The following is a 14,777-nucleotide window of genomic DNA, read 5'->3' as shown; positions in this document are numbered from 1 at the left end:
GTTTGGCATTTTATTACAGTAGTCCTGCTCAGTGTAAAATTCTTTGCATATTTCACACTCTTGAGTTTGTCCTCAGACCCTGAAATTGAGCATGTATTTTCTACAGTTATTTTATACACTGAGGTGATGGATTTCTTTTTGGAGAGAAATATGAGTTGCACAAATATGCATTCTGCAGTATTAATATGTAACTAGCCAGGTGGTATGCATATATAATGGCACTAAATGTCACTTAACTTCACAATTGTTTGTAACTTAATAATGCCTAATACATATTAATGCTGATTTATTCTGGAAAAAAATGACAGGCAGCACTAGTTACCTGGCTAATGTAGCATTCCATTGTTTTGATGACTGGAGCTGAGATGTTATCTTGCAACTTCTGTAAACACCATGTCTTATCAAAAATATTCCATTTCAGCTACAACTGTTAAGCGTACGGTATATAAGCTACTTTCAGCATTCTTCGAACTGTGCTGCTACATTTTTTACTTAATATTACCCTTTGGACAAAGGCGGATGATTTTGGAATAGTGCGCAAATAATTGAAATGAGGTGTGAATGGTTTTATCAAGTAACTCCCATATTTGTCTTCAGCGGCTGATACTCTTCCGACATCAAAACTCACTGTTTAATATGAACTTATCAATTCCATGAAATGTCTTTAATGTTGCAATGTTGCACAGTTTACTTCAAAATATTATATCCACCTGAAACATTCTACTAAATAATTTCCACGTATCCATGTCATTCACCAAAATGTATTGTATAAAGTGTGTATGTATGTATTGTATAAAATGTATAAAGTACTGTATGCTGCTGTTCAGGAATATCACACTGATCTGAGCATGGTAACAGTAAGGTAATTAACAGGAGCCAGAAAATATGAGCCTGAGAGTTTGAACACTTCACATTGGGAGAACACCAATATATTACCGCTGTTAAGACGCACTGCAATGTTAACAGTCAGAGAGGAAAAGCGTGTTTACACCCACTTGTGAAATTTCAGGGCCCCCGCATTCCCCCTTTGCTTGTGTTATTCTGCTTGTTGTGGGTTACATATGGCATCGGAGCACATGACGGCATCGGAGGCTATCAATCCTCTTCGCCGATGTGTTTACGCTTGACTGAAGATCGCTTGTAAATCACCCATCTTCAACCAGTTAAACAGAGAACAGGTGTGCCTCGAACCCAAAGGCCGCAATTAGCTCCCCTGGACTGTCGGAAACCGCGTTTACAAATTCATCTTCGGGCTGCAGACACCGTAAATGTCACAAACTCATATTTAAGATTCAGAAGCAAAGCTGATTTCAACACTATACTCTTTGTTCAACTTGGCTGGAATGCTAGGCATGAATGAAGGGAGAAACAGTCGAGTTCAAAGACCTTTGCGGGGTCTGACTGTGTTCCAAAAATGCTGGAGCTGAACATGAAATGGCTATTGGTAGTGCAAGATAAAGTAGAGTCCTGGGACTGCTGGTGTCATTAATCCAACGACGGTATTTATGGGCTGATCCGTTGATGGTTTCTGATGTTGGTCTATGAAGCATGGTGTACTGCAGTACAACATGAACGATCAATGACAGGAATAAAGTTCCTCTAGAAGCCTGACCCCGACAGGGTGAAATTGCTATGAGTGCAAGTGAGTTTTGCTAACTCCCCTGTTTCACAATACATCTCAATGGTATGCATAATATGTACTTTTATAGAATTTATGCCAACACGATTAACTGAAGACAGCTTAATATGAAACAAACCGCAGTCTAATCCAGACAACCTCTCAGTTTAGCGTTCGTTATGTCGGCCTGTGTAAATAACACTGCCTCTATGACCTCTGTTCAGGATTCTTTTATACACATCTTTTATTCATGCATTACACTGTTAAACAATGTCCTGTACATGCACAACGATATGTACAGGGTGTACACTCTGCACAAATGTGCAGTCTTTGCCAAAATCATCTTGTGAGGACTGGTCTTACAGCATTAATGTCTCGGCCAATTATGGCCTTAACTGTTCTGCTAAAGCAGAGCCCACAAACTAAAAGCTCGGAAAATGCAATGATGCATGCCTTCTCAGTATAGTGCAGTTAACACCAGCACAGCAATTTCCAGAAGTATCAAACATCTGTGCCACAGAGGAACCTGATCCCTTTACGATTTCTCTGAAGAAAGGAAACACTGGGTACATGTGCATTAGCGATGAGGTCGTAGCCAAGTATCCCCTTCTGAAAATGCCTATAATTAACACCTGTAAAATACACACCTAGAGACAACCAAAAGTACTGCTTAAGATCAAAGGTGATTTCTTTCAACTCTGTTTGATCCCTACATCCCTTGGCTTTATGATGTTTTCAGCCTTTGTACAAATGTACCAGAGTAAAAAAAAATATGATATCAATAATATTCTTATAAGAACTCTCAAGGTACAAGATGCCTAAATAGGCACTGAGCTGGCCTATACCCCTGGGGCAAGGTAATGTTCTTAAGGAAATTAGTCACTGATGTGAACATTTAAGAAGGTTCAGTCCTGCTGGTTAACCACAACTATTACCACAGTGGTGTTACCCACAAGCAGAGGGACCTGTGAACTGCTAATGTTTTAGTCATCCCAATATCCACCCTCAGAGGGAAAGCACGGGGTGACCAGCTCCAACTGCAGCCAATTCTTTTTTGGATGTTAACAGACAATCTTGCCTCTGTGAGGTTTGCAGGGTTGCATATGAAGTTCTCACACTCACTTTTTCTCTCTCTCTCTCTCTCTCTCTCTCTCTCTCTCTCTCTCTCTCTCTCTCTCTCTCTATCTCACACACACACACACACACAAATATGCACACACAAACCCAGATACATTCCACAAATGTCTTTCAAACTTTTCACAGAGAATCTCAGTCATTCCTTAACCATCCATGTAGGATTTTATGATGTGTGCAATGCCAGGTGTCAGATGCACCCCTTATGTCAAAAACCCACTAACTTTTGCGCATGAAATCCGCTTATAGCTCACCCTGCTTGCCCCAATATGTCATTCCTCTCCCTCGGGTCCCTGCCCTCTGTTAGTTAATGGTTAAAGTGTTGGTTCTGACATTGTGCAAGAACTTCCTACTGCAAAAGTGATTCATTTGAAGTGGGCAGATAATGACGTTGGCCGCCGTCATACAAATACACAGGAAGTGAATGCTAATCGCAGCTGTGCACGGACAAACTGTACACACCAACCACAGGAAACAGGCAGTCGGGTACTGCGAGGCTCCGGATCCATGTGTCCCACAGTAAACTTCCTTTGCAGCGTAACTCTTGACAATTAAATGGGGACATTCCTGCACATTCCACTGACTTTCTTGCGCAGAGAAAATGTGCTGTTTCTTCCCTAACTTGATTAGATATGCAGCTCAGGCTGAACCTTAAAAGGCTAAGCTGAGGTCAGACGAAACCAATGCTGGTCATCCTGTGATTACTAAACATCTCTTATTTTGCTTCTTATTAGCTAAATTTAAAAGAGCTTTCCACGCTTCCCTCTGTGAATGCTCTGAACTGTCCGCCGCTTGGTTTGGGCGCAGTGCTATGCTGGAGCCCCACAGGGGGAACTCCCCCCCCAGGGGTTTAGCTCAGGAAGTGACTGCTTAGCCCATGGTCGAAATTAAACCCCAAGGGGGCACAGAAGAGAGCCAATATGCATGCAAACCAGGGTGATCCTGGGTTAGTCAAAGCAGGACCTCCCCTTGGCTGTTAGCTCCAAGGTTACATGGTTCATAGTGAATAAAGGCCAAAGCCATGAGAAATCCATCTGGACATAAAAAGACCTCATAGGGTCTGACGTAGCGGGGCCTGTGCGTAATAGCTGTGAGCGGGGAGGGAACTAATATTACCATGAAGGCAAGACCTCCTTGAGAAATGAACAGACATGTTTTAATTTTAAAAATTATAAAGCTAAACTCACTGACTTGGTTTCAACCTATGCCCTTAGCTAATGTTGTGCAAGCTGTGATTTTTCCTATGAAAGCCAGAACTCCCCAGTGCAGCTGTTCAGAAAGATTCTGTCCATCCTCGCCTTGATCTCAGTGATTCAAATTCAAACCTTCATCATTAATCTGTGGCAATCTTAAACTTTATCGGGAAGAGGCAAGGAGCAACAACTAGGGGCCAAGCAGGTTAAGTACTGTATTTACAACACAGTACTCTAACTGGGCATGTGGTATTACCACATCACATTAGGAATTTCAGGAACATTTTTTTTCAAATACAGACAATAATTACATATTCTAAAATCATTTGGTAATGACAGTCTGCTCATCTGTAGTGCAGGATTCATCATTCATGAGTTCATGAAGATCCTCTGGTGCACTGTCCCTAATGATCCATTTTAAATTTCATCCTCCATGGGGCTGAACCAAACCTTTAAGTGTCATTCCTCAAACACCCCTCCAAATACCTGTTCAGTCATCCCAATGCCACATGCCAGCTTTATAATAATTATGCGGGTTTGCATGTACACTACATAATTCTTTGTGCTATGTGATGTGTAATGTTAAACTTTCTGGAGTGAAGATAATAAGTATCCGAAAACCAGCAATTTGAGGAGCGATAGAGGATGGGGGGACAACAAATCAACCACATACCAGTCCGTCACAGTTGTTAATGGCGACAGAGCCCCCAGGGACGTCGGTGATGTCTCCAATAAATGTGCAGTCGGTTTGGAGGAGCTCCCTCTTCAGTATCCTCTCCGCACTGGTGCTGGTCTGGTTCCCACCCTCGGTGTCGTTGATGAAGATCCCGAAGCCCTCGACCTCGTCATGCCACTCCACCATGGCGCCGGGGGCCACCAGCCTGTTGTTGGGGCGCAGGCGCAGGTGGAACTCCTTCCCGAAGGCCGTGACGTTGAAGAAGAGCTGCTCGCTCTTCGGCGCCCACCCCTGGGTCAAGTCCCTCTTGACGCGCTGCTTGTGGTTGGCGGAGAGAAGGTGCGACAGGTAGTGTCCCTCCGAGTCCGTGCTGATGGGCGTGATCAGTCCATACTCTCTCAGCCTGCTCTTCAGGAATTCTACAAGAGTCGGGCACACGAGAGGTCACACATTACGCTGAGTCCTGGACACCACAGGTTAGAAACGAGCTGTTAAAAACGAGGCAATTAGCACGGGTGAGGACCCCATCCAGTCAATGCTCCACCACTTCCCTGAGCATAGCCAGAGAAAACCTGCAGGGCCAAAACGAGGGTATCCGATGCCGGGTGGCAATTAATCTGAACTGGACACACTGTTTGATTTACACTGAGATCCTCATTCAGTCTCTCATTTGTGGTCAGGGTAGCAGTGAAAGGAAGTTTATAACCCTCAAATAGTCTCTTTCATTTCAAAGCAATTTTCCACCTAAGTTTGGCCTGCCTTCTTGACCCAAGAATGATGGCTTTCGAACAGGTAAGCATGTAAAGAAGAAAGAGAGAGGAAAAAAAACTCTGCCAGATTTTCTGAAGATGGTAATGATTTACTGTAGGTAATCTACGCTGAAGAAGAAATAAAAGCAGATGTCATTGTTTGAGATATTTGGAAATATGCACTTGAGCAAATGATATGCTCTGAAAACCACAGCAATGTGTTCTGTTTCTTGATGCATACTGATGCTGTAAATAAATTTACCAGCTAATTTCCAATTCATATTTCTTGTCCAACAGCCAAATTTCAATTTCCTTTCCAGTTTCTTGTAGGATAGTTCTGGTTTAGGTTTTGGTTCAGATCTGAAATAGCTCTCCACTTAACAGGGTCTTATTGTGGGCTATATTAAGATAAGTATCATGTCATGTTATAAGGGCTTAATAATCATACTACTAACAGGAAAGCTCCTCTTATATACCCACAGTGAAAATTCCTTTCTTTGAAGTCATTTTGACACACTAGATTTAAAAAAATTAAAGTATTGATTTTCTTTTCACTCTGTGGTCTGTAGAATAATGATGATCATAAATTGCCCTGTGACAATATTTCAAGCTTTACACCAGACATTCAGATTGTAAGCAAATGTTTTCTTAAAACATGTGTTCATGCTAAAGTATTGTTTTATCACAGTTTTTTATCAATGGATTTTAACAGACCCAGTTGCTTAAATGCCTAAAACAAAATTAAGTACCACTCACAATCATGTATGATTGAATCCAGGGCTTAATAAAATTAAATACTATTTTGTATGTGTATGGTATATAGATAAAACCTTTTCACTCTACACATGACATTTCTTGAATGACTGATGATAATCAAGTACATTTGGATTACTGGTCAATGGACAATGTTCTTTTGTAGTCTGGCTAAAGACATCTAAGGGTGTCCAAAACTAAAAGTCATAAACGGCTTGTGAGTAAACTGCAGATGGGGATTCCTAAAACTGAAATTTATGATGAACGAGTGGGCACACATAGCCTACAACACAATGCACCACTGAACTGAAAACATACTTTTTTGGCGGCAGTTTTGGGCATCTTACGAATTTTTCTGTGTTATCGCTATAGATACTCTACATATTGCAGCTGAGGAACCACATCAAATGTATCAATAAATACCAATCTACCTGTGACATGCTGTACAAAGGCTGAAATGTGGCCACACATGGCCATCTGACCATCCAGACAAGTTGGCATCACCACTTGAGACCGTGAGGTCAAAGGTCCTTTTGCATAACATTTTCTAATAAAAAGACAGAGTGTGTAGCTGGTTGGGAAACTGGAAAGAGTTTTTGGTTTTGAATCCCAGGTGGGTCAATGCTGTGGCACCCTTGGTGCTTTACCTCATTTGCTCCAGCCCGCCCAACCCCGGCTGTGTAAATGAGTAACAAGACATGTAAGATGTAAAAGATGTACGGGGACCTAAAGCAACAAAATGATGTGTTATGCTAGGGAGGATAGGGCAAGGGAGGATAAGCCCCATCTGCAATAAAACCACTCGCCCGATGGTGCCCATTTTCTCAAATGTCACCATGAAACAAAGAACAGTGAGACTTTTCTGAAATGTGATCGTATTTAATCTGGAACAAGAAAAAGTGTAAGTACCAGAGTGTACATGGACTTAGAATGACACACTTATTATAAGCCAACGTTTAATATCATCAGGGCCATCAAGAGTTGATTCATGCAAATTGATTCTTACCTTCTTTATCTACTTCGCCAGCCTGAAAAAGGGAAACCAAAAAGTATATTTTTAATCAGTAGTGACACAAATGAGTAACAACAATAACCTTCACAAAATGAGACATGCATTGGCTAAATCTTAATTCATCTGATCGTGCCTAGAAACCAGATTTATTCTGGAGCCCCAGTGGATAATGAGTGAGCTGGCAAAAGTTCAACTTTCGATTTCACGTGCTCAGAGGATAGTGTAAAACTGTTCACCCAATAACAACAAACATTCACGTGCGCAAGTATTCATTCTGCAGAGCAATTAAGAGAGTAATACAGACAGAACGCTCAGGGTGAATCCTCAGCTCTCTCCTAGAGGTGGGTCAGAGACAACTTTATTTTGTGAGTACTTGGTGAACTTCAGCTGCACTTAACAGCTCCAGCGCACAACTTTCGTAATAGATATTGTACCAAAAAACGCACTTCCATACAGTTATTTTCACACAAACGGGTAAATTTTAAACTACTGCTCCACGGCGTTTGTGGTATTTTCAATATCGTCCCGTTACAAGCATTGCCGTTATAATAGTATAGCAGACGATCCTATACATATCTACACTGCTTTGCTTCTATTGTAACACTGTGGGTCGCAGATGCACTCAAGAGTTCACGTTAACGTTCGAGTAGGCTGTTTTTCATACGTGGACTAACTTGAAAACTCCATACTCTCTATGCAAAGCAAAAGAAGGAGGTCACTTACCTTGTCAGCTGAAGTCAGGCTCACTGTAATTCCAGCTACAACTAAACACAGTGACAGGAGAACCATCACGAGTCGATTTCACTTAGCTATAAAACGAAGAAAACTGGTTCCAAATTTGATGTGTGCTGAGTATATGTTCCACTCCAGCAAAACGAAAAAAGTGTCCACCTTGTTCAAAAGTTCTACTCTTCAATGAATATTCAACAAGCGTTCTAGATAGTAATTAAAACTCAAATTTAGTTTACAAAGTTGCAGATCTTGGGCCAGTATATCTTTTTATTTTTGAGTATGGAAAGTTGTTAGTAGGAAAAAATTCCTAAAAGACTGTTAGTGTGAGCTCTGCTTTCTGTACAGAGCAGTATCTGAGCTCTTGCAACCTGGCACTTCGGTCTGGCTAATAAACTACAGACCAGCCCTGATGTGACGTCACTGTCTCCCTTTTTTCACCGAACACATGGTAAAAAAAAAAAAAAAGACGGAAAGATGGAAAGAAACACATGGTAGCACTTTCCCTCGAAGTGAACTAGTGTGAAGGACAGGCCGCTGACACCATACTAACAGCTTAAAAGAGTTTACAAAAGTTTTTGTTTTGACCAAACAAGCAGCGCTTGACACCTTAAGCAACTAGCAAGGCTTTACAACTAGATGGAAATAAACCAGTCCAAAACGACGCCTGTGGTTATATGCTCGTTTTTAATTATAGCCCAGTGTATGTCTCAGTAAGAAATTGATTATTCATAGAAAAACGGCAAACAACCATAGGAACAATAAAACAATGGGATTTTCCTCTCTCACGCGCGCATGATTCCATGGTTTTCTCTGAATTCAAAGGCCATCTACGCTGTGTCGGCACATACCGTAAAGCACAAAAAATCAGATTGAACAATTTAGCCATATTACTACAACAATAAGACTATGGTGGCTTTCAAGGAGATATTCATTTTAGAGATGAATGATTTTTCATGTATTTTTCAGAAAAAAAATTAATTTTAGTTGAGGTTTTTCTTTCACAACTAATGGGGTTTGAACCTGAAACACACTTGACTCAAATGCCTTTTCCTAATAAACTGAAAAACACACACACACATTTCGTAGACTTTACAATAAATGTACCTTCACTGGAAGCACACACGCATTGCAGTGTATACCCTTTGAAGTGAGTGTTTTATGGCAAGATACACTCGTTGTGTTGAGAAGTTCTATCTTCGTTTCTTCAAGCAGGGGGCAGCAACACTACTGCAGGTGGATTGCAAAGGTTGCCCTGAATTCAAGGGATCATTTTAACGTCTCCTCTGAAATACATAAAAAGTATGAGAGGGTGCACTACCAGACAGATAAACACCGGGCAGTTATATCACATTTTTATTGACAGCTTTGTACTTTCTTGCATTTCTATTTATGATTGCTATATAAATATGGCAAGTTATGACACTGAAAGAAATGTAACTAGATATACAGTATTTTATGTATTTCTGTTTTGGTAGGTCTCAGCTTTATATACGTTGAAATAACAACCATAAAATAATCTGTGGCTGAAAAAAGGAAAATTTGAATTTACATCACAAACTGTAATCAAGCCAGCAAAAGTTAAATATCTCATCCAGACAGCTGCCAAACTACACACACTGTTCTCACATTAAATAATAATAACAAAGTTAAGGACACGTCTTATGCTCTCATGTATCATATAACAATGACATCATTGGCATAAAGCACCAGATTGGCTTAACACTAAAAATAATGTAGCAAACTGAACAGTATTCTCTGTGTACTATACAGACAGTATCTTAGCCTCAGGTATTTCTCTCTGAGTAGAAGCCTCACACACTGTATATACTGGTAAATATATTCACCAGTGTTCCATTAACAACTGCCCGGTTACTAGTCTCTCTTGAGCACAGCTGTGTTTTCCAAGGTTGCTTAGGTCCAATAAATTGGAATGTGAAGAACACAAAATAAATCCTCAATTTTGATTGTATAATGCCTGTCCTAGCAGTATTTGTCTCAAGAACAGCTGCGTTAGCATTTTTTTTTTCCTGAAATCGCTTAGGTCCATTTGATTACAGAATGGAAAAGAATAACAGGATTTTAAACTGAGCATGTGCGGAGCCATATGCTACTCAATGTATTGCCTGTTTTCTGGTCATACCAAAACCTATCCAAAACATATGCTTATGGTAAAGAAATATGCTGATTTATATGAAACAATCTATAATGCCATATACAATTTCTCTTTTTGTATTTAATTAGGACAGTAGTGTCCACTTGATTTTCTTGTTTGGAGTGCTCCTCTCTCCTCACTCTATCTTCTCTACTCCCAAAAACCTCAGAGGATTTACGGTAGCAGTAAAGGTAATCTGTGAGAGATGGGCCTACAACGCACATGTGCGACACATGACCGCACACTGCATTTTTCTCCTGAACACAACTAAGAGGCCATCCATGCAATGTCAAGAAATTCTGTTTGCGGCAAATAAATCTTTCTCCTTTCTCCTTTCCCCCAGACATGGAGGAGAAGACTAACAGAAGACTAACTCACAACAATAACAGAGCTGATCCGACATCCGTGCTAATACACTAATATACTTTCTCTCCACGCATATTCGTTGTCATAAACAAGTACTTCAGTCCATGTGTTTCTCCAGCTGGCATGCAGGTGAGCCACAGTTCTGGAGGTGTAACCCCCTCACACATCTGCACACCTCATGGGCCCAGAGACTCCACCAATAACATCCTCTGGGGCCGCAAAACGTGGGTAAGCTTCCAGTCGCCATCCAGACGGCGAACTGCTGCATCTCCCAATCAGCCATAACTTTTCCATGGACAATATGGCGAACATTTACACTCATTTGGTTCTCTGAGAACGGGTACCAATGAACTGAGCTTGTAATCCTCTCAAGGCTGCAGGTTCTCTTGCTGCTGTGGGCACTGTCATTTTACCCTGGAAAAAGGTACAGTATTCCCTCATTAAAAATCCTGTTGAATATATATGTATAATATTGTAACTGTGAACTGCATTTGCCATCCTGGATACATGTGTGCACTAAGTATGCAAATAATAACAACATAGCAATCACACAGTCCATTCCAACAGAAGGAGCAATTCAATTTTGAAAATTTAATTTGGGTTAATATGGGCATGTTGTGGCCCTCCTGATATGAAGATTCTGGAGACAGGATAATGACTGGGAAATATTGATCACACCTTTCGATTAATTTATGAGAGGAAATCATGACAGGATTTCCTTGTATGAGCCCGCGGGTGGCTGTATTTCCTGTAGCAAGTGGGTAGCTTTTGTAAAATTCCAACACTGTTGGAATTGCTGATTAAAGGCAGCACTAAGGGAACATGACAAAGCATTTCTGTCCAGGTTTCTGGGCCCTGGAGATTTCATTATAGAGTAAAATGTGACGTCTTTTGATTTACTCTATAATTCTAATTCTATAAACCAGCTCCCATTTGGGTTTCCTTTCAGTTCAGACTGAATTGAAGTTGTAAACATCAACAGCAAAATGAGGTCATAAACTGGAAGAGTGAAGTGCAACTGTCTTCAATAGTATTTACATTTGAAAAATGTTAACACACTGCTATCCTTGAGGAAAGTGTGTCTTTTCAGAAGACCAAGACCCAACATTCTTGTGTACTGGGCTGTACAAGCCAGAAATTGCTTCATAGCCAGTGTTATTCTACTGTAAAATACCACTTAGTGTATGTTTAGAGTTGTATGTCTATGTGTGTAGATGTGTGCCAAAATATCTAAAGTGTTTACATATGTGGGAACTGTGTTAGAACCAACATGTTTCTGTTCTTCATAAAATCACAGTGACTTTACTTAGCTAATCTGATTCAAAGCCATATGGTTGTGGGGAAAAAACAGTGAAAATAAACAATGAGGGTTGATTACGCTGTTTGTCATATTGTTGAATATCCTCAATGCTTACTCCATCACATGCAGCAATTAGTGGTCAAGAAGACGGTCTGTGGTTTGAAAGAGATAGTTGTCTCAGATTCCGACAAAGAGCAAATTGGACAATGCTGACCATGCTTACATTACAAAAAGCTGAACAAGCCAATGAATGTGAAACAGGCACTTAAAGGGTTTTTTTTTACTCTCTGTTTCTCTGCCTTTATCTTTGTTCTTAAACAAAACTGCGGCAAACAATGGGTACTGATCGGCCAATGAAGATTTGCCACACTGACAATGTACATGGAAATGGTCAGGGTCCAGACCTTCCTTGGATCAATGGCAGTTTTGTTTCTACGTGTCACTAGAATGGAGAAAAGGTATAGTATTCAAATTCTTTGGTACTAATAGAGACGAACCAGGGGAGCAACACATTTTGACATAATTTAAAACATGCTTGTCATATTGTGAAAGGAAACCCTTTCCCCTCCCTTCCTGGCAGATCACAGCTTATTCTTTGGTTTTTCCATGCTATTACACAAGCATGAATGCCCATAAATGGTCTTGCTAAAAAGAAAAAAAAAACAGAGAGAGAGGGAAGAGAAAAGCCTGAATGTGTAATAGTTTGCATACAAATAGAGGGACTATTTATTGGTTCTAATACCCAGAAGAGCTGTCTCCCAGAACAACGATAGCTATGCTACCTTGGGCTTCCTAAGTGTGAAAGGGCTTTGTGTGCTGCGTGCTGGTAATTGTCAGGTATGGGGTCCGGCTGTGCTGTAGATGCCGTCTCAGTGGGAATGCCATTGTCGTGATAGTCTCTGGCACCACACCAGAACCGGCCCCTCCTGTGCTGAGCGTGCTGACAGAACCGAGTTCCTCCCCAGTTGCACGGCAACTAAAACAGTAATCTCAAAATATTTTAATGATTAAAATGTCCAACAGCTGTGACGACGGCAAAATCCTGAATAGAGGATTTGCGAAAGCTAGGTGCTCGATTGCATTTCTTTTACGAGCCGGAGAAAGCCTAGTAAAGCATAGAGTGCTCCCAGGGAAGTGACCTACTTAAAGGTGTATATAGGTCACAGTAATGATGGTCTCCATTTGGATCCCGTTCACGTTTTTTTTTTCCTCTATCTTTTGTACTGCAAGCAGCATGAATGAAAATGTGTGGCATTTTACGAGATGGCATTTTTCATTATTATCAAGCATCGTAGCTCATACGTACTTTTGGCTTTAGGAGCGCGGAGAACACATGAGTTGAATGCACAGTACTCCTTTTATAAGTAAAACCCCAATGGTGGCACTCACCTGCTGCTACATCTTAAAATCATGGTGATTTAAAATCAGCAGTGCTTTTTTAGGTTGTTTCACACATATTAAAAACTAAACTGTGCGTGTTTGCATCGAAATGATAACTAACTACTGGTGTTTTTATTCTGGTCTGCAGCAGCTGCCACCTTTTTGTGCTGAGCTGCCATTTGTATTCCCTGCTGTGCCCACCAGCATTTCCCCTGGAATCATTCAAATTGTCCACGCCATCAATTTACAAAGGCATCCCTCCGTTATTTATACATAACCAGGGAGGATTCCAGACAGTTAACCTTTTGAACAACCACTTCTAGGATGCCTGCCCACTTTCCATCCATAGCGCCATTAGCAGAAGCCAGGAACATTTCAGATATAACCAACCAAGCACAATGTATTTGAACTAATGGCGGTGCATACATTAACCCACTTGGAGACATATTATTCACTTCAGACATTGAGAAAAACAGCTCCGTTTTCATTTGTAGAATATAAATAGTTCCCGCAGCAAAGTGGCAAGTAGCATGATGTCGCTCATGAAATGCTGCTTGTGATTTCCCATCAGGCCGTAGTGAGCACCAGGGAGATTTTTGTGATTAATCACCGGTGGCAGAGTAATACCATGTAATCTAACCTGCATCAAGTGATAGATGATACCTGAATGCTTGATGAAGCCCAGGGTTCCCGGCCTTATCGCACTGTGATCATGTTAGCTGGTATCATCAAATATGGATGTTTGGGATGAACTGAGTTGAAGTAGGTCTGAGTCCAAGAATTAATCCTGTAAGAAAAGTGAGCCTTCATTTAAACATAGCCAGCAGTCATGCCACCATGTGGTAATCATCCTCTAAATTTCTGAACTAAGCAGGGCAGGGCTTGGTCAGACCGTATACCTCAAAGAATCCAAGGGAGCCACACGTTGGAGCAACAACTGTATACGCATTGACAGGCTAATAGTAGATATGTCATTTTCGAAAATAAAATATCCTCTGATTATCATAGACACTCCTGCACATAATCCACTACAATATAGCTTCAAGGTCCAAAACCTAAAAAAAAATCTATGCCTCTCCTTAAAAGACGGCAAGGTGCTCTTTAATGAGGAGTAACTCACATCATCCACCAGGGTGACAAACTTCAGCTAATTTTGTGCCGAAACGCTCACCACAGTTGTGGGGGTTGGAGAGCCAAGGATGTAATTAGCCAATTAGACCAGAAAATGATCAGATGCCCCAGATTGTGAGAGCCAACTGGGCATTTTGCCAGCACACCAGGGTTACCACCCTAAACTCTTCATGATAAAGTGTAATTGGATCTTTAAAAATTACTATGTGCCAAGAGATTGGTTCAGCTCAGCCAAGATATGTATCCTCCTACAGCACAGTGTCCCTAACACTCAACTGAAGCGACTACCTGTACTTTGACTATAGGGAGGAATGTCCCTTTCATAAGTAACAATACTATTCTGTCTTTCACATCCTTTAAGACTGAGAATGCAATTGTTAGTTTTATTGGGGAGCAGTTGTGTTTCGGGCTGTGGCCAATTATCAGAAGCTTCATTCAACTCTCTGAGTGCCACAACAAGATGTGTCACTTCAGACGTGACCAGGAATGATCCTGGGCAGTGTCTTAAGAGGAGGGGGGTTGTCAAAGGAATGAGAGATTGTTTGATGACTCAGCATTATTACCCTCGTGTGACGCAAGCA

The 14,777-nt window shown here is 41.0% G+C and overlaps 1 protein-coding gene across 1 annotated transcript in view; it reads right to left on the bottom strand.

Annotated features, from left to right (window-relative positions):
• adamts3 (ADAM metallopeptidase with thrombospondin type 1 motif, 3) overlaps nt 1-8,188 on the bottom strand; it is an 82,737-nt gene extending 74,549 nt beyond the window's left edge. The window contains exons 1-3 of the mRNA XM_036526971.1: nt 7,859-8,188; nt 7,130-7,151; nt 4,619-5,040 (exon numbers count right to left, since the gene is read on the bottom strand). Of these exons, the coding sequence (XP_036382864.1) occupies nt 4,619-5,040; nt 7,130-7,151; nt 7,859-7,924 (510 nt within the window). The 5' untranslated portion in view covers nt 7,925-8,188. The remainder of the gene's footprint in view (nt 1-4,618; nt 5,041-7,129; nt 7,152-7,858) is intronic.
• Between the last annotated feature and the right edge of the window lie 6,589 nt (nt 8,189-14,777).

This window comes from Megalops cyprinoides, chromosome 4 (genome assembly GCF_013368585.1).
Source record: "Megalops cyprinoides isolate fMegCyp1 chromosome 4, fMegCyp1.pri, whole genome shotgun sequence".
In the NCBI taxonomy this organism is placed as follows: Eukaryota; Metazoa; Chordata; class Actinopteri; order Elopiformes; family Megalopidae; genus Megalops; species Megalops cyprinoides.
This window is presented reverse-complemented; position numbering and strand designations above follow the sequence as displayed.